The sequence below is a fragment of the Elaeis guineensis genome, chromosome 4 (genome assembly GCF_000442705.2).
Source record: "Elaeis guineensis isolate ETL-2024a chromosome 4, EG11, whole genome shotgun sequence".
NCBI classification, from domain to species: Eukaryota; Viridiplantae; Streptophyta; class Magnoliopsida; order Arecales; family Arecaceae; genus Elaeis; species Elaeis guineensis.
Window position 1 is genome coordinate 19,544,356 of NC_025996.2, and position 26,818 is coordinate 19,571,173.

A 26,818-nucleotide genomic window follows, 5' to 3' on the forward strand; every position below is an offset into this window, starting at 1 on the left:
TTTCATTATATAGTTAAATGCACCTCACGACTGCGCAGGGCGTTTGGTCTAGTGGTATGATTCTCGCTTCGGGTGCGAGAGGTCGCGAGTTCGATTCTCGCAACGCCCCTGTTTTTTAAGTTATCTTCTACTGCTGCTATGCTACTATTTGCATTGGGGGAGAACTCTAAATCCTAACATGCTATTCATATGTCATAAAGCAATGAACTAGTTGAAAAAAAAAAAAAAAAAAAGACATAGCCAATAAAATTTGGTTTCATCCTCGATGGTGATCTTGATCCATATATTAGAGCAATTAATTCTAAATAATAATGCTTTTAATCAACATGCCAAGTATCCCAAATCAATAATTGAATTCAATGCAACTGAATACAATCCAACTCCGTATTCATATCTTGAGGATTATCAAAAAAATAAGTTTTTGGTTCTATAGCTGACTAATCATCCTATCCCAACATCATCCACATACAGGAATATTCGTATTGATCAAAAACAAGATTATTCGATCAAAGGAAAGTCATACCATTCCCTATACTTTCATTATTATTGAACTCTAAATGATTTCTTACAATCACACATCTGATATCTCTCCTTGCACCCCTCCAATAATTTTCTTTTATAATTCGCCCTCTCACAATGGAGTAATGTGTTCACCTAAATAGCAATTGATCATCCAAAAAACCACTAGGTTTGGCCTTCACAAGTTTTACATGATGTTATAATCATTTTTTTTTTTTTATTGAATTATATGATGTTATAATCACAGGATGCAATAGGACAGGTTGGTCAAGTTGAGGATAAAACCTAAGCTAACCAAATCATATATTTCCAATTCTAAATGAATCCAATCTATCCCAATATTAAATTATATTCAGAATGGATCAAGTTACTTGAGTCGAGTTAGATCATGCCACATTAATCAAATTTAACAGAAGTTATGCACACTGTATTTTAAGATAAGGTAATGGTTTCAAATGCCTTTTTATTGAGTTTATATTTGTTGGATTGAGACATCAATCATTTATCAATTCAATAAATACATCTTACATGATCTACCATGACTAAAAATTATAATTATATAGACATAAGTAATTTATACAAAATATAAATATGAATTAGAACTATAAATACTTACGTATTTATTCATTATGTATTAGGTTTCATTTGATTGTGGATTAGGTTTATTTCAATTTATGTCAGGTTCAGGTTCAACTTCAACTTCAACTTCAACTTCAATTAGGATCAATCCTAGCCAACCCTACTTGTCAGGTTGGACGTTTTTAGCTCAATCAAGTCCAAATTTAAAAACCTCAATGCAACTCTATCCAACGAACCAGTTGGGAAGCCAAGTTCAATCCAAGTTGTCACACTACACAGTAGCAAAAGATTAGTGATGGAGAACATAGAAAACCCTAAAAGTCAAGCAAGATTACAAACATCTCCCCAATGGAAATATCATGGTAGCAATTGGCCTTGGAGTAGAATGGTATTAACAAAATTAAACAAAATGGCCTCTCAGTCTAGCATGCTGCATTATGTATGAAAATATTCAAACAAAAGTTATCAGCTCAAGCTCAGTCACATACCACTCATTACAACAATGTGGCTACACACGATAATGGCTTTACTGCTGCAAATATTTCTGTGGCAATAAGACAATTGGACAAAATGAATTCACATTGAAGGATCAGCAACAAGAAACCCATGGAGCTATATGCAGCTTCCCATGTCACTTCAGTTTATTTTAGCATACCAAAACAACTTACACTATGTCTAAGCCTTTTTGCAGCTCATGTCATCCAACAAAAAACACCTTAACCAGATTCATTTTAAATAAGCTGCCCAAACACCTTTACTGATTATTTTCTTAAAAATGCCAAGCCAGTTCTCTTAGATTTTCAGGCTGTGGAATCAAGCCTACCCATCTCACTAACCCAAATTCTTACTTGTCTAGATTGATTGATCATAAACAACATCGCCTCCTTCATGGTCTAGTTAACATTGCAAAATGAAATACAAGACGGCAAACCTTCCTCACTAAACAAAATGGACCATCTTCAGAGGAACAGAAACTCCAAACTGAAGGGAAAAAAAAACATACAAAGATGCAGTTTCAAGGAGTGCACATCCTCCACTTGAAATATGGGCACCTGCAAACACAGAGAACTGGGTAGAAGCTTCTCCATGAAATCCATACCCTCCATGCCTCGCTAAAAAATTTGAGCAATCTTACTTGCAGGCACACGTTCACGTCTTTCAATGTATTCGTAAGGGAACCAACCTGCTTTTCCTTTGCATTCACCTTCTGCCCAACCATTACCAGACACCTGTGAATGAACACAAGTAAATCAGATTTGTTACAGTGATTCAATAAACATAGCTAAACAGAGTATCCCAATTTACGTAGCAAGCATGTAGAAGAATAAATTCAAAAGTCCTGAGGTCATCCACTTTAACTGTTCCATGTGTTTGGAATGACCAATGACACTTAACATTCTTCAACTAAATAAAACACCAATTTTTCTGAATCATTCTTTTCTAAAGCATACTAATATCCTACCTTGTAATTGATTCATCAGGGATTATAGCTTCCGGAAATTAGAAACTATAATACATAGAATAGATGCTCATAAATTTGGATCGAAATATGAGAATGATGCATTTTCTACTAATATACAAAAGAGAACTTACATTAGATAAACTTCAACAGTATACAGAAAAATTCTGTAAGCAATGTAAACTGTACAATGAATAATTAGTGAAATAGAATTTTCCTATAATATGAGTAGGCAAGAAATAATTGGCTTTATGTTTCAACATAGGATTCTAACTGTAGACTGATGATAGCCATTTAATCCAAAAACAGTCGAAAAAATAGATGTGAGGAACCAAGTCTGATGGTCAAAAAGTTCGTGACAATACAAAAATCCATCGCAATAGTGTTCTGAACTTTTGAGTTTTACACTATCATTTCATTGACTCATGCAGGTCTATTTTGTTTATTCTTCTAGATTTTTGGGAGCAACAAACACCACATCCATGGTACCCTCTGATTGGGGGAAGGGGTTGTAGAAAAGAGTTGAGAAAAGCTCTAGCACTTTAGAAGAGCAAATTTGGCTTTATGTTAGAAAGTACAGCATCTAGGGCTAATTTCTCGCTTAGGCAACAGATGGAAATATTAAATAGAGAGCAATCCACAGTTGGTCTTCAGCAAATAAAAAAAAAGACATAGAAGTACTGCAAATGTAATTTGATGGGCATTTCAAACAAAAGATATAGTTGCAACTATGTTATATGGACGCTGGTCCATGTTTGCTTACAGGTGCATGTTAAGTGTCAGACCTTTCTGATTCCCGAGAATTTTTATTTCAATGAATATGGATTTCGAACATCTATGGCCAACATGCCCAAAACCAGCAACCCTTGACAATGGTTCCCAGGCAAGAAAGCCAGCAGGTTCATTTGGAGTCCATGAGTTGCTTAGGATAGCATACGCTAAAGCACAAGAATGTGGGACTGCATTGAGACTTACAAAGCAGTCAATTTTGAACACTACATTACATCTACATGGGAAGGGTGGGCTTCAGACATTTCTGATTCCTAAGAAATCTTTCTTGCAACGCAGATATAGGTTTCTACTACGTCTGGCCAACATGCCTAAAACCAACCTTTGGCAACAGGTCACATAAAACTAGGCTACCAGGTTCATTTGGAGTCCATGAGTTGCTTAGTAGATAGGGTTCACCAAAGCACAAGAATACGGGATTAGATTGAAACTTAAGAAGCAGTAAAATTTGATATTTCATGCTCTTCTTTGGAAGGAAGATTCCAGAGAATTTTTTTCTGGCAGTGCAGATATGGATTTTGGCTGTATATGACCAGCATTCCCAAAAACCAACCTTTGACAATCGGTCATAAACAAGTAAGCTAGCAGGTTCATAAGGAGTCCATGAGCTGCTTAGCAGATAGGGTGCACTAAAGCACAACATTGTGGGATTGTATTGAGACTTAAGAAGTCGACTTTGATACATTATACTCTCCATTAGAAGGATGGAATGATGGATGAACAGAAGGATGAACATAACTGCAACAGTAATATTGTCAAATAATTTTCATTATGGCTATCATATCACTATCATAGTAGTCATCATGCATATATGTTATTACTGAAAACATTATGTACATGGAACAACAGAGGCAAGTCAAAACTGTTAAAAGACCAGTTTTAATCAGTAAAATGACAAAACCATTTTTTCTCAGGGTCCATATTCTCTCTCTCTCTCTCTCTCTCTCTCTCTCTCGATTGCAAGAACCGGAGCCCTTGTTGCGGCTTTCAATAAGATCTTAGTTGTTTTTCTGATTTGCATGTAACACTTCACATATCACAATGAAAGATTTTACTTAATATTCTTTAACAGGACATGATGGAAGTACGAAATTGCCGTGGTATAGCTTGTTAACTATGTTATGAAGGAATAGAGTAGTGCATTTATCAGTCAGAACATAATTCTAGCAAGCATTAAAAGTAGGGTATAAATACCTTTCTTACAACAACATAATCGCCAACCGACAAGTTAAGCTCCACATCTGTCTCCGCCTGATATGAATGTATCACCTGCAGAGCAAAGGACAAAATAGCACAAATTATATAAATAACTATGACAGGATAGAAATAATCCAACAATTTTAATCATAGAAAAGCTACAGTTTAATTACCTCTGCTAAAAAGTATTCCACAGTTTCAGTTGTTCCATCAACTTTTGGGGCAGGAAACACTCCATTGGCTTCTTCATATGATGGAGGTGGTGGCATAGAGTTTTCCATGACTGGATTTGGAGATGCTTCAATTCTTTGACGCTCTGATACCATCTGTCAAATTATTAAATTAACAATGTAATGAATTTGTATGTTGCATTTATAAATATTTTCAATGAAAAATATATTGCTTTGACCAAACAGAAATGTCATCATTGCCTACATCTCCTTCAAGCTGATCAAGGATTTGCAGGATTCTCTGATGGAAAGTTCGCTCTGACTCAACCTTCAATGCACACAGGAAAATTATTAGAGAAGTTCTCTATGCCTGCCATACTTATTTCATCAAAAGAAACACCATACAAAAAAATTAATCAGTAGAAAATGCAGAACAAAGATAATACCATTGCAATAAGCCTTTGCAAAGTCAACCTTTGTTGTTGGGCTTCAACAGCAGACATTGCTGCAACAGCTTCCTTACCCAATACTGCCATATTTGACTTTAACTCTTCCAGCTTAGCCTCAGCAGATTCTAGCTTTGATATATTATCAATATTGCCAGGGGTTTCTCTAACTTTCATTTGACGCTTTGAAACTTCAATAGCCTGTGATAGAATTTAGAATAGATATTCTCACAAAGATTTCTGCAGGATTTAACAATTTATGGTGTGATGAAAATTTAAATAGCTGGAATCTTTCTAATTGGAAGTTACAACAAGGACAAAGCAGTGGACAAACTGCTAAGATGGTAAGGGCATGTTGAATGAAGATCCAGCGCCCCAAAAGTGCATCAAAAGGCAGCCAGTCAAGTGCCTAAGGCCTTCAGCTATGCCATATAAGGCCTGGCCACTACATGACCCCTATAGCAGTTTCACAAAAGTATGCATAGGCCTAGGTGGCCCAAATGGGTCAGGTCGGCCAAAAAGCTATAATCTCTCTCTCTCTCTCTCATGGTAGCAACCACACAGTACACAGTGTCAGCCTCCTATGGACGCTGTCCATAGTCAGCCACCCCCCTCCAAACAACTCTTCCTCATCTCATTGGTGCCCTAACACCTAGGCCACTGATGCCCTCAGGCAAGCACGTTTGTCAACATTCAACATTATTGCATAAAAATTGTAGGTATAATTTGTCATATACCCAATACTAGTTAGCAACATCATGCACCGCTAAAACATATCCTTGAAAAAAAAAAAAAAAAAATCTAAACATGAATGGATGAAGACAAATCAGCACAGCCTACGTATTAAGATAACACTTGCTGGCCATAGAATGGTTTCAGCTATAATCTTCAACTTAGGGTATGCAATCAGTTCATCAATCCCAATCGAATACATCAGACCCACTTCTAAAATTGAACGAGCCTTAGTGCATGAATTGCAAAGACCAAAATAAACTGTCATTAGGTTTTTAACATAATTAATTGTACATTACATGGCTCTAAGGCATTAAGTTTTCTTTATTATTCGAAAGCATCTATTGCCTGCCATCTGCATACATAATTGATTCGACCTACTTGGATGAATAACAGACATGAAGATTTAATCAAGATACTTTACAAACTAGAGTATAATTTAAAGGTGACCAAGATAACAATTTGATAGAAAACAACAATCAAAAACAACTTAATAGAACTTTTCCATAGTAAACTCAGTGAGCAAGAAAGGTAATAGGATCAATTTAGAATATCATTAGAATGGTAATGAAGCAGTTTCAAATAATACCTGAGCTTCAGCTTCCTGACGCATCCTGTCATATCTCTGGGCAAAATGTCGAGCATCCTCCAAAGGAGCACCCATTACCATTGCTCTTAACGGCTCTGCAACCTGGGCAGACAAGGTTTCAGAATGCTAGATGAATAACACTAGCAAATAGCATGAGAAAGAAACTGAACTAGTACTTTCATGCAAAAGTGATTTACAAATCCTAAGAAACTGAACTAGTACTTTCATGCACAAGTAATTGACAAATCCTTCGCAGATAATACAAAAGTACCAATATCTATTACAGAATTGGACAAAGATAAATGATATAATCATACAACTGCATAATCCTTAGAAATGATACACAATACTGATGTCTATACAGAATTTTATAAACAATATAACCATATAATTCTATTATATTACAGTGTAAGAACTAAAAATTTAGATCATGAATGCAAGGATTCCAAATCATACCATATAGGGAATGCCACATCACATGTTATCGCATAAGAACCCAATAGTAAGGCAATTAAATGTCAGTAGGTAACTGCCAAAATCCAACTACTTTTTTCAAAATTGAAAAGGAATGGATAATAAGGTAGGAATAAGAATGTGCGCAGATCAAGACTGTCCTCCAAGATCTCGAATCGCCTGGTGTAAAACTGTCTACATGGTAATGGAAAAGTTATGTCATCATCTGCCCATTTAACCAATCTAATCACTATCTTTATGTTCAAGATCAAAATAAACAGCTTTTTCTTTCACTCACCTTTCTGTCAAATGTGAGAGACTTTCCAATGGTTTGTTTAGATGCAATTGATTTTAATGTACTTGAACAGACCATCAACTATGGTGCAGGAATGGATCTCTATTAACAAGCCTACTCAGCCATATTTGTCAAAAACACAGGAAGCTCAAAGCCAAATGTTATCAACCTTTCAACGTGAAGCAATTATACCATCATGAGCCAGACCAGCCATTGTCGATATCTCCAAAAATCCTAAATTTCTTTTCTCTTGTTTGTCAAATCCTGGTAGGAGTCACATGCATGTTAAGGTTTCAATAAATTGTTTAGTTTTTCTGGAAACACATAAAAGTAAACAATTAATCTTTATCTGGTTTAGGGTCAGACCTGTATCTCGTATAAAGTTTAATAAATAATTTTATCTAACAAATTTATCACGTTTATGGACAGATTATTTGTTGTATTTATCTGATTAAATTAATTGATTCTTCATGCAATAAAAATATCCATTCTAAAGTCTTTTTTTTTTTATTTCTTCCTCTTCTTCTTCTACATTCTTCCTTTAGCTTCTTTGCCCTTCTTAAGCTTATTGGACACCTACAAAAGCCTTTCTGATCACAAGTAGCACGTTGAAAGCAAAGAGTCAAGACTCATGGAAGCGGAATTTTACTCTGGGGTGGAAAGTGGATAGCTAGCTTGATCCCATCAAGAATATTTCCTAGGTGACATCTAAGACATAAGATAGCGGTTTTCTCAGGCCAACTACCACTGTTATGAAGGAAAATCTATCCTTGAAAATCCTATTTCAAAACCTAAAAAATAGAATAGATCATGTGTCCATTCCCAGGTCAAAAGTATCGATATGATTCCCAATGTACTTAATGCACCATTAGATGGAAACATTGATCCTATGGATGGACGTGCAAAGACAGTATAGGGGTTATAACACAGGGTTTGGGTCTCCACATCCAGATTTGAGTTATGGACTCTAGAACTATCATACATATAATGAAATGTTGGTATATGAACCATTAAGACAGACATTCAAAGGAAGATGGAGTTGCAAGTGTTCCCACCAAAGATCAGCAGATATCCAGTGGAAATATATATGTGGATGGTAAGCTTCAGAAAAGTGATAGTACAACAAAAGCCATATAGCATTGAAAAGACCCATTAAAATTCAGTCTAATAAGCTGCACTGGTTGCACGTGTGTTGACCATGATGAAAGTAAATATCAAAAATCAAGGTTCATGCAAGTCACTAGAAAATATTTGTTAAATTTACAGCCAATCATTGAGTTGAGCACATGACTTGACAGCCAATAAACTGTCAAGATGTGAAAATTGGCCATGAGAATTGAAAAATTGTCCTAGAAATATTAGAAATTCTGTTGTTAATAAATATTTACTATTTTCTTGGGAAAGATAAAGGCAAGTGCTTTGGGGGCATAGACATGGAACCAGATTCTGGCACACATTTGACAGGCAGAAACAGCAAGAGCATGAAATCATGTTTTTGTCAAACGACAAATATGTTCATTTGAAATGTAAATTTCCAATTAGAAAAGAGAAGAAGATGATTTCTTTGATCATTGTTTTTCCCTTGATCATTGAATTTTTAATGTCTTTAACATCCTTTGCAAGCTAAGCATTCTCATCCTTCATACAATTTAACTAATTTCAAAATTTCAAAAGTTTGCGAAGCCAACACATGGCAACTAGGGCTTCTTGTTCTGTGGCAAAATCATGACATCATATAATATATAGCACAAATTTTGATCTAGATTAACAATTTTGTCGAAATCTCACCGCGTGGTTCAACCATTCTTTTATGTTGATGAAGTATTATGGAAATGATCCATGTCAGGCGTATCAACAGTTGGTAACAAAAGTCCAAGAGAGACCTCTTGGTTGCTTTCCAGGTTTGATTATGAAAAAGATATTTTGTCCTTGCTAGGCACACTCTAAAAAGCTCCTACACTGTGAGCTTCATATCTATACTATCACTACACATTTATACTAAGAGACCAAGCATCTCTCCTCCACATACAAGTATGAAGCACCGCTCTCCCCATGACTAATGCTACTATCATCTTTAATAAATACTCTTCACTCAGTTAAATTCTTATTCTATGGGAGAGAAACAAAAGAAGCGCACCTCTTAAAAGCGGGAACATGTTTAGCAAGTCACAATATAATATAAAATGTTTCTAGAGATCAAAGATATCTATTCTTCTTCTCAAGTGCATCGCACATGCCCAACACTAGTGAACAATTAACTGAGTAGTTGTGCTGCTTCTGGGATCATCTGGTTTACAATTAGGTTTCAGCAAATGCCGCCATCACTATGCACACTTCACTAGTTCTTTGCTATGCTATCCAACCTTTTCACATCAAATTCCGTCTATTCTAGCAATGCAACTAACCGACATTAACTATTGTACCTCTCTTGGAGATTCTCATTCTTAGAAAGAAAAATACTAAGCAGCAAATCATGACTGGCCATCAAGCAACAACCATTAAGGTTATGCAGCTTCCACTTTGTGATAAAGTGGCAGTTAACAAATACATTATTATGATCAAGATGTTAAATCTTGACAGGACATGGGGTGTCCTGGCCATCCCATCCCATTCCTATGAGAAACTAAGACTGGACGGAGTCGGGACTCCGAAATGCAATTATGCAGCAAAAAGGAAAGAAAGAAAGGAAGATGAAAAAAGTGAAAAGTGAAAGAAAAAAAGAAAAATGAAAGAAAGAAAAGAGGGGAGAAGAAAAAGAAAGGAAGGAAAGAAGGAGTAAAAGAAGAGAAAGAAGAAGAAAAAGGGAAAAAAGAAAGAAAGGAGGGATAAGAAAAAGAAAAGAATAAATGAATGAAGGTAGAAGTAAAAAAGAAAAGAAAGGAAGGTGTTGGTGCAGAATTCCGTCGAAGTCGGAGAAGCTGGAGCTGGGATGACCGCGGCCGCCGCCGGGACCTGCAAAGAAAGTCTAAACCGGAGTTGGGGGTGCTCCGGCAAGACCCTCCGACGCTCAAGTCAGTACTCTGCTTCAACAGAAATGGAGTGCTCGAGCGAAAATTTTGGCAGAGTTTCGAGATAGAGTTATCAGCTTGGAGAAGAACGCATCTGGAGGTTCTTATTTATAGACGGAGGGTGTAACTGACCGACAGCGACGTCTGTAACCGTCTGGTAGTGGACCGCTCAGAGCCGCGTGGAGTTTGTTACGGAGAGTAGTGGCGTCAGGGGTCGTTCAGAGCCACGTGGAGCTTGTTGCGGAGAGTGGAGTGGTGTCCGTTGTCGGGACTTGCAGAGAGAGGTGGAGCTGCGTGGAATCCGCTGCAGCGAGTGGAGCAGGATGGCGGCTCTTATCGTGGCTTGTCAGAGAGTGGTGGAACCGCGTGGAATCCGTTGCAGCGAGTGGAGTAAGGTAGTGCCCTTGTTGTGGCTTGCCAGAGAGTTTGGATCCGTCGGCTGAAGCCGGCTGGAATGCCTGATGGAGCAGAATGGCTCTTTACATCGTGTTCTAGGAGAGGCTCGGATGTTCCGAGGTCGCTGACGAATCTACTGCTGTCGGACGCTTCGGATGCTGACGTTTCAGGCGGGAGTCACCTGCTGTAGGAGCTCGGACGAAGATTTTTGTTGACGAAGTCCAGAGAAGTCCGTCTGGGATTTATCTGATGCGGACGCTCATCCGAAGATCGTCCGTCGGGAAGTCCGATTTTATGGGGAGCCTGGTGGGAGGTCGACCGGCGATGGACTTCGGATAGCGCTGGTGAGGTTCGGAAGACATCGGAGGTGATCGGCTATCGCAGAGACCCAGTTGCTGGAGCTCGTCCGTCATAGAAGCTCGTTCGGAATCCATCCGCTGGAGAAGTTCGGACGGGCTTCGTTCTCGCGAGAGGTCGAAAGGGGGCCGCTTATCGTAGGAGCTCGGGCGAGGACCAATTGTCGTGGAAGCTGGAGTAGTGTCCCGCTGTAGAAGCTCGTCCAAAGCCCACTCGCTACGGGGTAGCTCGGGTGAAGTCTACCTGTAGTAGAAGTTCGGAAGAAATTTATTTATAGTAGAGGCTTGAACGGAATTTGCTTACAGTAGACGTCTGGGATAGACAGCCCGCTGTAGGAGTTCGAGTAGACGTTCGTAGAAACTTGGAAGGAGTCCGGTTACTGTAGAAATCTCGTTGTCGGGGAAGCTCGGATGCTGACGAAGCCCAGAAGAAGTTCGGGGTAATCGGTTGCTGTAGAAGGTCAGCTAACAGTGGGGCCCTGAGGGCCTTTGGGTGACCCGGTGGATGAATGCAGAAGTTCATTGTCGAAGAAGTCCGGACGGCCGAGGGAGTTCGGAAGGTGCCACATACAAGGTCAGGAGCCGGAAGAGCCCCGAAGGATCGGTCTTTTACAAGCTTCGGCCGGGGAGGTATTTTATACCCAACACCAGTCCTCCTACTTTCGAGTTCGGGTTCCGAATGAAGTACAAAGAAATTCTCACGGCCGAAGCTGCTCTCCTCGATTTCCGCACTCGGCGGTTGCCAATATTTTGACGTTCGGCACGCTGGTACTGGAGCCTTTTCGAAAAAGATTTCTTCTTTTTGGAATTCCCACCGGGACGTGGCTCTAGGTACGCGTAATAATGACTCTGTCAGCTGCCAATCATTTTCAACAGTCCGTCGAGGTGAGTGGGACACGCGGCAAGTGCAGGCTGGCCAGAGGAGATCCGCAATCATTATTGCGCCGGATCCCGGGGTCTATTTAAACACGTTCTCCTCCTTCAGAGGTTCCACCTTGCTTGAGAGAATCCCTCGGTCCCCTCTTCTTCCCCGAGAGCTCCAGCTTCCTCTAGCATCCTTCCCGGCCTTAGGCGTCCTCCGGGTCGACCTCCATCATCCTTACCGTCTCCCTGCACTCCTGGGGTCAATTTAGGTCAGTTCGGAACTTCCTGACATTTTTCCATCCTTTTTTCTTCGTATTCTGTTCGTTTAGCTTTCTCGGAGACCTTTTTGCTATTTTTCCCGATTTTCTGGATTTTTGTGGCTTCCATTTGATCCAAAATGTCCTCTGATATCTCCTCTTCTAGCAGTTCTAGGAGTTCGTCAGCCCATTTCCATAGTACTGGTACCGTAGACGAACCCGTAGCTAGGACCGAACCCTGTCTGGCCTTTGCACCGGACACCATCCCCGGCTCCTTGACTCCGGACGAACTCTCACTGATAAGGATTCAGTATGGGGTTCCTCCGGAGTACGAGCTGGAGCTTCCCGAGCCATCCGACCGGGCTAGCGCCCCTCCTCCCGGCCGCTTCTGTCTGTACCAGGAGCCTTCCATGCGGACTTCGGCTTCCGCTACGTCCTTTGTCGTTGCTCTCTTTCGTTTTCTGAATATTTCTCTAGTTTCCGTCGTGCCAAACTCCTTTAGATTTTTGATAGGATTTCTTTCTCTTTGTAGTTTAGCCGAAATTCGGCCGACTCTTTCTTTGTTTAGGAACTTCTACACCTTCAAGCGCCATCCCTCGGCAAAGGATTGGTGGTACTTCTGCCCCCAGTTCGGTAGAAAGGGGTTGCTGAAAGGCCCCCCTCTTCTGTCTATAACTGGAAGGAGAAGTTCTTCTATGTCCGATGCCCGACCTTGGAGCTAGGATTACCCCCTTGGGGCTCCCTGAGGGATTCCGTCCGCCGGGCTTCTACCCTGGAAAGGAACGACCTCGAGGCCTCCAAAAAGCTCGAGGCCTATCAAGCCCCCTTCTCCCCGACCTTCTGAGGGAACAACTTTTGTTCAACGTCGGCCTGAGCCCCTTAACCCTACCGGTATCTCTCCCTCTCTTTTTTTTTTTTTTTTTTGCTTCCCCTTCTTCCTGTTCCACTTCGGAGCCATGCTGATTTTCTTTTATCGCAAACATGGATGCAAGCGTGGCTCGGAGGTTAGCTCAGGATCTCAAGACCCACAAGAGAAAAGATGCCTCAACTTCAGGGTCGGTGAAGAAAGCCAGGACAGAAGGGACAAGCTCGGCCGCACCCGCTCCGATGCCCGTCGCCGTCGAAGCCCCTTCCGACGCCGAACCGGAAATTCCCCGAGCTCCTTCACAGAGCCCCCCGGCGAGGTCCCATTTCGGAGGTTTGTCCCGAGGGGGCACCCGGGGCCAAAGGGAGGAGGAGAAAGAAGACCCTGGCTCGGAGGAGTCGCAGTCGCAGGGCTGCCACCGAGGGGGCCGGCGGCTCCGAGGAAGACCTGGGGAAAATCCCTTCAATAACAGGGACTTAATAAAGAGGCTGGTCGAAGGGTGCATTCTGCCCGAGGTAGTTGAGAGGATCGTCCTCGCCGACCCCGAGCTGCGGGCCTGGGACTCTCTGGATCTTTCCTCGAAGTAGGTTAACTCATCCTTTTTCTTCTTCCTGCTTCTTTAATTTATTCTTCAGCCCTTATGTCGACTCCCCGACCCTTCTTGCAGATTGGGCACCAGCTCGTCGCCAACATCGAGGCGGCGAAGATCGCCAAGAAAGAGGCAGCTCGGGCAGAAGAGGGTCGCCTAGTCGGGGCCGCCCGCCTTGAGGAGAAGATCGCCGAGGTCCTAAGCCTCCAAGAGGCGCTGGAAAAGGAGGGACAAACCTCGTCCGATCTAAGGATCGCCTTGGAGGAGGAGGGAAGGCTGAGGCCGAGGTCTCCGCATTAAGGGCACAGGTCTCCGAGTTGAAGGAGCAGGTTTCGAGTTGAAAGCACGGATTCCGTCTCTGATCTCGGAGGCAAGGGCTCGAGCGATGGAGGAGTTCAAAGCCTCCCCCGAGATGGAGGATCTGAAGGTCCAGTTCGGCCAGGACGCCTTCATCAAGGGGTTCGAGCTCTGCCAAGAGGTGGCTGGGAGGTTTCCCGAGTTGGATCTCGGCTTCCTGAATGAGGCATCCGATGATGAAGCCAGACCATCCGAAGTCGCTGTCAGTCCTCTTCCAGTCGGGACCTCGTCGACTGCCGTGGCCGCCGCTGACGATCTTCCGGGGACACCGACCCCCTCTACTTCTGCCCCAGAGGTCCGGAACCTCTAGTTTTGTACTTTTCCCTTTGTGTGATTTTTCCCTCATTCTCTTGTACTTGAAATTTATTTGATCAATGAAGCCGGATTCGTCTTTACGGAGAGTCCCCCCCCCTTTTTTTGTGTTCTTTTCCTTCTTTTTGTCTTCTTGCATTAATTTGAGTCGTGGCGCTCTTGTCCTCCAACGACAGTGTCCTGCCGAAGCTCTTCCCCTGCCGGAGGGTATTTCCTTGAAGTCGATGATACGAGACCTCCAAAGGAAAGTTCGTCGGTTGACAAAAAATCCAAAAAGCTGGAAGACGAACTTCACCGACTGAAGGAGAGCCATTCAGAGGCCACCGCGACGGCTACTCGCTTTCGGGACCTCCACAAGAAAAGTTTCATGGAATACACCAAAAGGAAAGCCGACTTCATTACGGAGCTTGAGGAACTCCGAAACGTGCCAGCGATCGGTCTTGGACTCAGACTTTCAAGATCAGCTCCCTTAAAGTCGAGCTAGCGGCCGCACGGGAGAAGATCGGCCGGCTGGAAGGGAGCTCATCCCGGCTCATAGTCCAGACTGACCGCGACCAAGACTGGTCGAAGAGGTTCTCCGACCTTCAAAAACAGCTGCAGGACGCCGAGGCGACTTATGACGCCTATCGAGTCGCTGGAGCAGACAAGTAGAGGACTACCGAAGGAGGCTCCAGACGGCGACTGACGAAGTTGCCCGCCTTCAGAGGCGGCTGTCCGAGAGAGTCCAGCCTGTCCCTGCACAAGGTTTTGATGAGCTTTGCTCCTTGAGGGGGACTATGGCGGAACTGTCTGTAGCCCTTGGGCGGGAGGAAGCCGAATTACGGTGGCTGAAAGTTCAGCTGGTCCACGAGCAGCAGGCAGTCAAGGATGCTGAGACGGAGTCCAAGGTCTTGAGGAGGAGACTTCGAGAGCCAGAGGACGAGCGCCGGTGGTTCCACCGGATGTTCCAGGATATGCTGCTGAAAAAAAATGGAACTAGAAGAGGAAGTCGAAAATTTAAGGCAATCCATAGCAAGGACCGGAACCGAGAGCTCGAAGTCGGAAGAAACTGGCTTCCTTAGAGCCTCTTTTTCTTCTTTTTTTTTTTGTTTTTTGGCCTTTAAGGCTTTGCGACGTGTACTTCACTAACAAAATGAAAATGAAATTGTCTATTATCTTATCCATTCTGGTATTAAATGGTTGTTTACCAAACTCCATTTGTCTTCCGTCTTGTTTGGCGTCGACGTAGTTTGTAATTCCTCGCCGGTTCTTGCTTTGAGTCATGTTCACCGAACTTCTTTTGTCTTCGTCTTGTTCATTGCCGACGTAGTTTGAAAGTTTCCGGTCGTCGTCATGTCGATTTGCCTTAGGGACTAGAGATTTTCGATAAGGGTTTTCTCTCTCGTCGAGACGACATCCCTTGTGCCTTTGCTGTAGTTCGTTTTTCACCTATCGTCGGTGTAGTTCGTCGCTTTTTCTTTTCATCTCTCCTTTTCTTCTGTGTTTGAGTGAGGGTCTTCCCTCTGCTCTTGACGGGGTCGTGAGAGTGTGGAGTCATTGAGGAAGCTTTCCTCCTTGTCGATCAACCGAGTCTTTGTTTGCGTCGGGACGAGGTCCTCCCCTTGTTCCCGACAGTCGGTTTCAGCTCGTGTCAGGACGAGGTTCTCCTCCTGTTCCTAACAAGGCTGTGGGGGCACATCAGGGCCGTTGCGAGGGCCTCTCCCCCCATCCGATCTTTAGAAATCGGGCCTTCGACTTTGCTCATGTTAGGACAAGGTTCTCCTCCTGTTCCTAACAAGGCTGTGGGGGCGCATAAGGCCGTTGTGAGGGCCTCTCCCCCCATCCGGTGTTTAAAAAATCGGGCCTTCGGCTTTGCTCATGTTAGGACGAGATTCTCCTCCTGTTCCTAACAAGACTGTGGGGGCACATAAGGCCATTGTGAGGGCCTCTCCCCCATCCGATTTTTAAGAAACCGGACCTTCGACTTTGCTCATGTTAGGACGAGTTCTCCTCCTGTTCCTAACAAGGCTGTGGGGGCACATAAGGCCGTTGTAAGGGCCTCTCCTCCCATCCGGTCTTTAAGAAACCGGGCTTCAGCTTTGCTAATGTTAGGACGAGGTTCTCCTCCTGTTCCTAACAAGGCTGTGGGGGCACATAAGGGCCGTTGTAAGGGCCTCACCCCCCATCCAGTCTTTAAGAAACTGGCCTTCGGCTTTGCTCATGTTAGGACGAGGTTCTCCTCCTATTCTTAACGCGCTTAATCTCGTTTGTATAGGGAGTTATCTCCCGTCGTTATAAGCTCATACCAAAAGAAAGAATGCGCAAATATGAAGAGAATTTTCATTCAGGGCAAAGTTGTTGGTAATACATTCGTAGATTTTTCGAACCCTATAACCGCGGAAGGTCTGCTCCCCGCCGGGGTCCCCCCGAGACGGAGTTGATAATCCCAATTGGAGGCCGATCTTCTGGCTGCTCCTCCCTCCTTGGCGGTTTCGACTGCGGCAGGGCCCTAGGCCGATCTTTCCTTCCTTTAGGTCGGCGTCGAATGAATCTGTCGAGCCGACCTCGTCTGATGAGCTCCTCGATCTCATCTCGAAGCTGAATACACTCCTCCGTATCGTGGCCGTGGTCACGATGATAGAGGCAGAATTTGTTCGGGTTGCGCTTTGCAGGTGCGAGCGCATCCTCTCCGGCCTTGGAAGCTACTCCCTAACCTCCATCAGCACTTGAGTTTTCGATGCGTTGAGAGGGACGTAGCTGTGGAATCTCCCGGGATGAGAGCCTCGCCGAACTCGACGGTCTGGGCTTCTCTGTTTACGAGCTCAGGGAGGAGTCCGGGCGCGCCTGTGCCGGGAGGAGTTCGAGAGCGTGGCCGAGCTTCACTCGATCCTTTTTCAACTGCGGGCTTGCTCGAGCCTCCCGCCTGCCGCTCTCTCGCGGTCTCCTCGTCCTTCATCTTGAAGGCTTCTTCTGCTCGGGCATATCCTTCGGCCCGAGCCAGCAAATCGGCAAAATCTCTGGGGTACTTCTTTTCCAAGAAGAACGGAAGGTCGTTCTTCTGAAGGCCGCCTTTCAGAGCGGCCATCGCGATCGATTGGTCCAAGTTCCGGACCTCAAACGCAGCGACGTTGAAACGGTTGACGTAAGCCCGGATGGATTCCCCTCCCTTTGCTTGATGTTGATGAGGGACTCCGAACCTCTCCGGGGACGCCGGCTGCTAACAAAATGAGGCGCGAACTGGTGGCTCATCTGATCAAAGAAAAAGATGGTACCTTGCTTCAACGCCGAGTACCAGTTCTTGCTGCTCCCTTCAAGGTGGATGAAAAAGCTCGGCACAGAATGACGTCTGGCGCGCCATGGAGCAGCATCATTGTCCGAAGACCTCCAGGTGGTCGACCGGGTCCGAGATCCCGTCATAGCTTTCGAATTGGGGGAGCTTGAAGTTTGGCGGGATCGATTCCTGCATGATCATTTGAGAGAAGGAGGATCAGTACAGATGTCCTCACCATAAGCAGGGGGAGCGTGGCGGAGTTCTTCGATCCGCCGGTTCATCTCTTGGAGCCTTCGATCCAGGAAGTCCTCTCGACTGCGGATCTCAAGGTCTTCGGGCAGAATGAGGTAGAGATCCTCCGGGAGTAGAATCGTGATCGGACTGAGGGCTCTCCACCCTCGGATTTGTCTTTCCGGGAAAGACGGGGCGACTGGCCCAAGTGGCCCGCCCTACAGCCGGATTTTGGAATTCCAACGACGTTCTCTCCAACCGCACCGACGCCTGCGGCTGTTGTTGCTGTTGCATGGCCTGCACCGCTTCAGTGAGGCCCCTGACCTGCTGAACCAGCAGGTCGAATTACTCCGCGCCAACCGCCGTTGCCGGAGGAGGAGCCTAGGAAACTGGAGGTGAGGGCGGAGCCTAGATTTGGCCGCGGAGGCCGTGGATCGCCTGGTGGATATTCTGCGAGGAGGCATCGGGTGAAGATCTAGTAGAAAAAGAGAAGAGGATGTCGGAGAAGATGATCGAAATCAGTCCCGTTGAGCACTCCTTTAAGAACAAGGGTACTGCAAAGACACACGCCCTCCTTTTAGCGCCAATTCTGTTGGTGCAGAATTCCGTCGAAGTCGGAGAAGCTAGAGCTGGGATGACCGCGGCCGTCGTCGGGACCTGCAAAGAAAGTCTAAACCGGAGTTGGGGGTGCTCCAGCAAGACCCTCCGACGCTTAAGTCAGTACTCTGCTTCAACAGAAATGGAGTGCTCGAGCAGAAATTTTGACAGAATTTCGAAATAGAGTTACCAGCTTGGAGAAGAACGCATCTGGGGGTCTTATTTATAGACGGAGGGTGTAATGACCGACAGCGACGTCTGTAACCGTCTGGTAATGGACCGCTCAGAGCCGCGTGAATTTGTTACGGAGAGTAGTGGCGTCAGGGGTCGTTCAGGGCCACGTGGAGCTTGTTGCGGAGAGTGGAGTGGTGTCCGTTGTCGGGACTTGCCAGAGAGAGGTGGAGCTGCGTGGAATCCGCTGCAGCGAGTGGAGCAGGATGGCGGCTCTTGTCGTGGCTTATCAGAGAGTAGTGGAACCGCGTGGAATCCGTTGCAACGAGTGGAGTAAGGTAATGGCCCTTGTTGTGGCTTGCCAGAGAGTTTGGATCCGTCGGCTGAAGCCCGGCTGGGATGCCTGATGGAGCAGAATGGCTCTTTACATCGTCGTTCTAGGAGAGGCTCAGATGTTCCGAGATCGCTGACGAATCTACTGCTGTCGGATGCTTCGGATGCTGACGTTTCAGGCGGGAGTCACCTGCTGTAGGAGTTCGGACGGAGATTTTTGTTGACGAAGTCCGAAGAAGTCCGTCTGAAATTTATCTGATGCGGAAGCTCATCCGAAGATCGTCCGCCGGAGAAGTCCGATTTTATGGGGAGCCTGATGGGAGGTCGGCCGGCGATGGACTTCGGATAGCGCTAGTGAGGTTCGAAAGACATCGGAGGCGATCGACTATCGTAGGGACCCAGTTGCTGGAGCTCGTCCGTCATAGAAGCTCGTTCGGAATCCATCCGCTGGAGAAGTTCGGACGGACTTCGGTTCTCGCGAGAGGTCGAAAGGGGGCCGCTTATCGTAGGAGCTCGGCGAGGACCAGTTGTCGTGGAAGCTCGGAGTAGTGTCCCGCTGTAGAAGCTCGTCCAGAGCCCACTCGCTACGGGGTAGCTCGGGTGAAGTCTACCTATAGTAGAAGTTCGGAAGAAATTTGTTTATAGTAGAGGCTTGAACAGAATTTGCTTACAGTAGACGTCTGGGATAGACAACCCGCTGTAGGAGTTCGGAGTAAACCGTTCGTAGAACTTGGAAAGAATCCGATTACTGTAGAAATCTTATTGTCGGGGAAGCTCAGATGCTGACGAAGCCCGGAAGAAGTTCGGAGGTAGTCGGTTGCTGTAGAAGGTCGGCTAACAGTGAGGCCCTGAGGGCCTTTGGGGTGGCCCGGTGATGAATGCAGAAGTTCATTGTCGAAGAATCCGGATGGCCGAGGGAGTTCGGAGAGGCACCACATACAAGGTCGAGAGCCGGAAGAGCCCCGAAGGATCGGTCTTTTACAAGCTTCGACCGGGGGATATTTTATACCCAACAGAAGGTAAAAGAAAAAGAAAGAAAAGAAGGGCAAAAAAAGAAAGAAAGAAAAGAAAGAAGAAGAGAAGAGAGATAGAGGATATCTACTAAGATGTATGATCGAAACAGAACAGTGGGGCATCCCGTTCCATGGAGATAATGGGACACCTCCATCCTATGGCATTTAAAACTTGAATCATATGTTAAACTTAAAAGCAATAACTTATCAAAGAGGAGATTTGTTGCCTTAAACTGCATATGAAGTGTTGCCATTTTATTGAAGTTAGCTAGTACCACAATTACAGAAGCTTGTTAGCTTCTTGGATAAGAATATTGTGGTCAAATCCTCTATAAGCACAAATAATTTTTTTCAGATCGAGGACTGCACAGTCCAGAGTTATAGACAACAACTCTAATGGGATTACTAAGAAAAGTACAAACTGCAGATATTACATCTACATTGCACAGCTAGAATTTGGTTTCTGGATAAGGAAGTTGCACAATCAACAGTTTTTTTGGAGGGATCAGGATATTTTTGTTTTAGAGAATAATTTTGAGAAGGTAAAGTCTAAAAAGGAATAGAGTTTTGCTCATAGAATAGTTTAATGGACAGGTCATTCAAAATAGACGAAACAAAAGCAGAGATAGTTGAAGTGACTGTGAGAAGAGAAGACAAAGAAGTATCCACAGTTTAATATAATAAACTAATGCAAATGACATAGCTGAAGGCATTTTTCATTTATAATATGAAGTTAAACTCACAAAGGAACAAGCACGATGTCAACATAGAGAGATTGCAGATTGTCTTTTAGTACAACAACACAGATGATGCTAGAGGAACCTCCATAGCAAACTTTCCATAGAAAAATAAAATAAAATATGCTGATACAATATATAAGGCATAAGATGCAATTGTCTAATAATAGCATAATAAGATGACTTGAGTGACACACAAGTTGTATAATTCAGTTTATGCAAATGGACTGCAAAACATCCATTCTCATTAGGAAGATAAAAGTAAAATAGAAGTATCTGAATTCTGATTGGAGATTGAAGAGTATAAGTTCATCCAATACCATTTCATTCCTCGAGAAAATGTTAAGAGAATAGATGAATCTATAGGGATAGGGAATGATTGGCAGACCTGGGTACCAAGGACTTTTAAAAGATTTCCACGCTCTTTTTCTATTTGAGAACAAGCCCTTGAATAACTTAAAGCAGCTTTCGATAGCGTATTGCCACTGGTGCAGGTGTTTTCAACACCATATTTTCTACTATCTTCAGATAACTTATTACCTGCAAAATACGATTTTCAGTAGAAAGATGACCAGAAGTAAAAGGTATTGGGTAAATTATTGCCAAATACTGTGGGGGAAAAGCCCACCAAATTCACAAGCATACCTATCTCGACTTGTTTAGATCCAGTGATGATGTAACCTTCCACACCACGAACAATGTCCCTTTGAAAATGCTGAAAACATATGATTGAAGTATTTTCACAAAATCTAGATGAAAAAGAGAGAAGGAAAAAACATTCACAGAAAATAACTGATGAAAAAAACCAACAGAAACTAAAGAGATGCTAACCTTGGCTGCACGGGTTGATATGTAAAGCTTTTCTAACTTCTGATGTTGCTGAAATTCTACCTCATCTGTAATTACGCTATCAGAACTTCCATATCCGCCCGCACCAAATTGCTTGAGAACAGCCTGTAATTATAGAAGTCAAAATGACCTTGATGTTACTCAGAATCATAACTATGAACCATTATGACAATTCTGAAAAGGCTCATGGATGGTCAGCCTCTTTATGGGTAAGATAGAAAAGGGGATGCATATCTTTGGTTCGGCTTTCTATTTACAGAATAAGTCTCAAGATGGTTTCCCATCTGAATTGGAAGAGATCCCTAGGTTGGAAATTTCTCCAGCTCATCTGTATGCTTCAAGAGAAATAACTTATTTGATATAAGATGGTTTAATGGCAGATGATTACATTCTGTTCCTTAATGTGCAAAAAATTGATAGGAAAGGAAATCTATAAGCTGGAAATAAGAGACAACAGCAGTCTTTTGTTGTAAGGTGAAAGTCACTGCAGGATGAAGTCAAAGGTCTTCATAGTCAGGAGTTCTATGGAGACAAGGACCATAGGTCTCTTAGCTAAATGAGGTTATTCCACCATCATGCCAACAAGAGAAGAACACAAGCACCCTATTCTCACAAGCTGCAACACTTCTACATAACCTTGATTTTATCTTAATTTTTATGAGCCCATGTTTGTGATAAACACATGAAGGAAACCTCCCACAGAGGACAGGATTGCTTGTCAAAAGGTGTCAAGGGATGAAGCACCCAAGACCTGATGTAATTCACCTATGTCCCCAGCAGAGTCATGGCTACCTTAGCAGCAAGCATGTTTTAACAATGTTTTAAAGAAATACACAAGCGGAACTGATCTCCACTGATTTTGTCACAACTAATAAAGTTATATCAACAGGAAAATTCACTATCTGTTTTTTAGGTTTCAGAACCATTAGGTTCATTGTTCATTGCTCAGTTCTGTTTAACCATCTGAAGTGTGCTTCATAAAATAACTCATCAGAGTGCTTCCTATGAAAGTAGAAACCTTAATAGTTTTTCAGCTATTCACTTGTTGATAAATATGACAAACGACTGATATGAATGCTTCCGATGAAAACAGAAATCTTAATAGTTTTCAGCTATTCACTTGTTGACAACTATGACAAACTACGGATATGAGAAAAGAACTAGAATTGCTTGCAGACATGATTTCAATAAGGTTTAAAGCAGAGCTCTTTGGGGTTCTAAGTTTGAAGTTCTCAAGAACATTTGTCCTGCACTTTTTGCACCACAGACTCTATCGCCAACCTGAAGTTGGTCCTTTGTTCTTTTCAAATGCTAAAACCAATTAATTGGTGATTGGTCTATCTTGGGTTGCATGAACATTAATGTTGTCGAGCTTTGGATCTAAGTTCAAAGAGATAGGAATATAATGTGGAAAAAGCATAGCAAAGACCTCCACTGCTGGCAGGTTCAAGAAAAACAGCCCTGATTGAAAAGTGAATTTCTCCTATCAGTTGGCAAGTCAATTCTTACAAAGGCTCTCCTTTCATTTCTTCCGAAGTTCCATTATAGTCATATTGACACTAGTTTTCCAGAAGGAGTGTCTAAATTTGAACTTGTGAGGCACACAGTGCATTTAAGAGAATGGAAAACCTGATGCTGAAGCATTCCGTTTTGATGCATGGAAACTGGTCTGCACTCAAAAGGCTCTAAAAAGGCTAGGATCAAGTTTCATGGGGGATATGAAAGCTGCAATTCTCATGGGTTTGGCACCTAGGTAAAAAAATACACACCCCTTAGGGGAACAATCATCCATACCAAGTACCACAACAGCAGAAAGAACATTAATCACATGGAATAGGGCATGAAACATACACTGTTGGTGTTCTCAAAGGATTCCATTTTGAAGTGGGTCTGTTGCTAACTGGTTGGCCTTTATGTTGGATCTTGGATTTGGCATTCTCTATTCAAAGGTTTGGTGCAGAACAATTTTTTGGCTTATGTTGAGCTTTCCTATTTCAGTTTAAGCTGTCTTAGAAGTCTAGTGGCAGCTCCATGTTTTAGTGTTATTTTTTGCAAACTAAGATTTTTATTTTTGGAGGTGGGGGGAGGGGGTTGATTTGTAGGGCTATCATGAGGGTGGATTTGCTCTCTACTTTGGGTTATTAGCATTAATAATCCCGTTTTACCTATAGTTGAGTTTAGGTAAACTCTATAGTCATTAAGATTAAGATTTGAAAGGTCTAGATGTCCATCCACAGGGGTTCCATATGGATCTAACTTTTGCAGATATTTACTTTTCTGTTAATAAAGCTATAACTATATAGTAGCAAAAACCTTAACTTTTGTTTGATTCTATGTTTTGCACTTTTAAAGGTCCAAGGAACAAATAAAAACCTATATTGACACCCAATACAAATTTTGAATTTGATGCAACAAGGACAGCAGTGACTTCTAATTCAAAGGCATAATTCTTGTAGCTCTAAGTTAGACATATACACATGTTTTGGTGGTGCAAAATGACAAACTGACCCTGTATTCTATCCTATCTTTTCTTTTCTTTTTTTTTTTGGTTTTTGGGAATTTTTCTCAGCCTCTTAATCAATAGCAAACCTATGTTACCATCGTAATTAGCCCTCCCAAACATCATCCATCACAATGGATTTTGCCTGTCCTTCATTTCTTTCAGCATCTGTATCATAAAGGATTCTGTATTATGCAACATTGTCTAAAGATCATGCATATTCTGCTAGCAAAGCTTGGTTGTAAGATCAAAAGGTGATCATGCCAATGTGAACACATAAAACCTCATATTCCAAGGCCAGAAAGATCATGCTGAGGACAACACAAAATATGGAGCTTAATTGGGAAAAAAACTAAACCCAAAAAGAAACTTTCTTGTTTCTTTTATGACACAATGGTGACCAAGAGCCAAAAAGAGGATGGCTTGCATCTTATAGTTTGCAGAGTACAATGGAATGTTGAAACAATACCACATAAGGAAGACATCGTTTGGTAAAAAAGAATTAAAAAAATCAAAGTGAATGTTGAAGAAAAAAAATGAAGCTAATAACATCAAAGGTACTATGGTAGTGCAAAATAAAGGAAGAGGAAACCAATAATTGTTTCACCTTATGATAAAGTTGTCCTTATTAATAAGGTTTATACATGGTTGATGAGATTCTTCAAGATGCATATAAAAGTAAAGGAACCAAAAATGCTAAAAAGCCAGCCTTTCAAATTGAACCCACCCCAGCTACCATGGTGTTAAATTTCAAAAATCCACGACGCCGACACATCACAGGAGTCATAGTACCCTGAAAGTAGTTTTAATAAATTTATAAATTAATTCTAAAGAGAAAATTGACAACACCTCAATCACCAATTATGTGGCAATGCTCATGCTGTCAAATCCATGATTGACAAGAAAGCAAACCAAATTCTAAACTAGGAATATTGTATCATGAAGAACCCAAAACCAGGATAAGATCTCTCTTATTGGAGGTTCTTTTATTTCGCTTTTCTTTGTACAAGGTATCAGATGATACTTTTCTTATTTTTCTTGTAATTCTACCATACGTGCTGAAATAAGACCCTATCAAAAGCAGGATTCTTCCCTAAACAGGATGCCATAATAAGTCAAGAATTGGTGCAACATCTTCTTTGATTGAAAAGATGCGAAGATTAGCACATATTTAAATCTTTTCTTTTGGGTCATCTTGAAGATTCATATAACTTGTAAATTTCAGGTCGTTGAGGATCTTGATCTATTCCGAATAACACAGGAAAAAAGTTAAAACGACAAAGGAACAAGCAACCTATTATGAGCATAGAGAAGTGAATATTTCTGCAGTTAGAAGTATCAAAGGGAAGAATCGCAGCAACACCAATTGCGAGGTGCCGTCAAATCCATATTTCTCTCAGCCTTGAACGAACACAAACTGTAGAAATCCACTCCCAAGACCAATAAAAGGCGAGCATTAATCAGCGAGCATTGAATCATAACTATAATTAGAAATAACAGTTCGTGAAAGAAATAAATCTAACAAGCCCCCACCCTGCCCGAGAAACATCAAAATAACAAAATCGCAAGCACGCTTCAACATCAAGACATGGTTCAAGAACTGCCCTAGACACATCAAATCCGACTCGGGAAACAACCAAATCGGACGAAAAACCGGGGAGAAATCAGTCTGATGTCGACGCCCAAAATCCACCCAATCTCCGAAGCGATAGACGCATCAAGAAACGAAAAGAAGTGGGAATGGGAGAGAAAACGAGGGGGCACCTGCTGCTGTCTCGCCACCTGCTCCCGGAGCCACGTGGCCTGCTTTCTTATTGCCTCCATTCCCGGACGGCGCGAGCGATCGGCGGGCGCCACCCAAGAACCCGGCGGGCCGGGGTGCAGGCGGAGCTTCGGGAAAAAGCCAAATCGAGAGGAAGGAAAAGAAAGCGAGAGCAAAGGGATCAAGAGATCTGAAAAGTTATATATCAACAAGGAGAAGGATCTCCATGTTGTTTGGTGGGGGAGCTGGAAAACCCTTCAAAGGTATCTCCGCGTTGTATAGTTTCCGGGAGTTTTTCAGGTTGGAGCTCTGCTTTTTATACAAGCGCTTCAGACAAAGTATTAACAGCCTTGTAATCTCTTCACTTGGAGGGGACCAAAAACAAAGAAGAAGCACAAGACCCGAACTTGACGAATGAATGAATGGCCCAGTCCATGTAATATATTATGACTAACCGTTCACGCAAATACGCAATGTAATGGACGGGCGACGTCGTGAATGGCCCACGCAGACACGTGTGCAAACACTTCGCACACGATTTTATGCACGTGTAAGCATAAACGTGCTCCACCATATCGAATGATTCGAAAACGTCCAGTTTGGCAACTTGAAGACGACAAAGCCGCAAATCTGGAGACAAACCCGGTGCTCAAAAGACCCACTTCGCAACTAGCAATTTCTTTCTTTCGGCTGTCCGGGCCCTGGTTGTGCTCGAGGTAGGGCTGAAAATGGGTCCAGGTGAGCCCAAGACCCGCCGGGCCTACTTGACTTAGACTTGGGCCTAACAATAGGACCCAAATGCTCGGGCCACAGCCCAGTCTCATTCAGGCCCAAATTCATTATTAGGATCTAGTCTTTCAAGTTCTGCATGAGCATTTTAGGTCAATCAATCCACTTCAGGTTGGTTTTGATGGATAAATAAGGAATGATAGCAGGAGCAGTCTTCATGCTGAACGACTGTAATGTCTGCTTAACTTTTACAAGAGTTAGGTGTCTGTAACATTTGTTCACTTTCTCCGATTCTATTCTAGCTGATGTTATTATTGCAGCTTTCAAGGAGTTTTAGGGTTTGCCCACCAAAAACAAATAGAAAAATAAAAAAAAATTTTAGACTTATGTCTTCTCTTACTGTACTAACATGAT

The 26,818-nt window shown here is 43.0% G+C and overlaps 1 protein-coding gene and 1 non-coding gene across 4 annotated transcripts; one reads left to right on the top strand and one right to left on the bottom strand.

Annotated features, from left to right (window-relative positions):
- The first annotated feature begins 37 nt into the window (after positions 1 to 37).
- On the top strand, positions 38 to 109 carry TRNAP-CGG (transfer RNA proline (anticodon CGG)). The gene has a single exon. It is a non-coding gene; the product is annotated as a tRNA-Pro (tRNA).
- A 1,578-nt stretch (positions 110 to 1,687) lies between these two features.
- LOC105043505 (SH3 domain-containing protein 2) lies at positions 1,688 to 26,066 on the bottom strand. 3 transcript variants are annotated; one of them, XM_073255778.1, is made up of 11 exons: positions 25,678 to 26,066; positions 21,396 to 21,518; positions 21,210 to 21,279; positions 20,953 to 21,104; positions 6,481 to 6,582; positions 5,160 to 5,360; positions 4,979 to 5,041; positions 4,717 to 4,869; positions 4,541 to 4,615; positions 2,282 to 2,327; positions 1,688 to 2,150 (listed from the first exon to the last, which is right to left on the bottom strand). In XM_073255778.1, exons 1-11 carry the CDS (start codon positions 25,735 to 25,737, stop codon positions 2,038 to 2,040), a joined length of 1,158 nt encoding a protein of 385 aa, XP_073111879.1. In that variant the 5' UTR covers positions 25,738 to 26,066; the 3' UTR covers positions 1,688 to 2,037. The 3 variants fall into 3 exon arrangements, with proteins under 3 accessions (XP_073111879.1, XP_010919377.2, XP_010919378.2); XM_010921075.4 differs by having other exon boundaries at positions 2,234 to 2,327; XM_010921076.4 differs by having other exon boundaries at positions 1,688 to 2,327; positions 25,678 to 26,064.
- Positions 26,067 to 26,818: the final 752 nt, after the last annotated feature.

Excerpts from the sequence above, each read along its gene's own strand:
- LOC105043505 (XM_010921075.4), bottom strand. The coding sequence starts at position 25,737 with ATGGAGGCAATAAGAAAGCAGGCCACGTGGCTCCGGGAGCAGGTGGCG. Across the intron at positions 21,280-21,395 it reads TATCAACCCGTGCAGCCAAG|CATTTTCAAAGGGACATTGT; the intron begins GTTAGCATCTCT and ends ATATGTTTTCAG. Across the intron at positions 2,328-4,540 it reads ATTATGTTGTTGTAAGAAAG|GTGTCTGGTAATGGTTGGGC; the intron begins GTATTTATACCC and ends GTTCATTCACAG.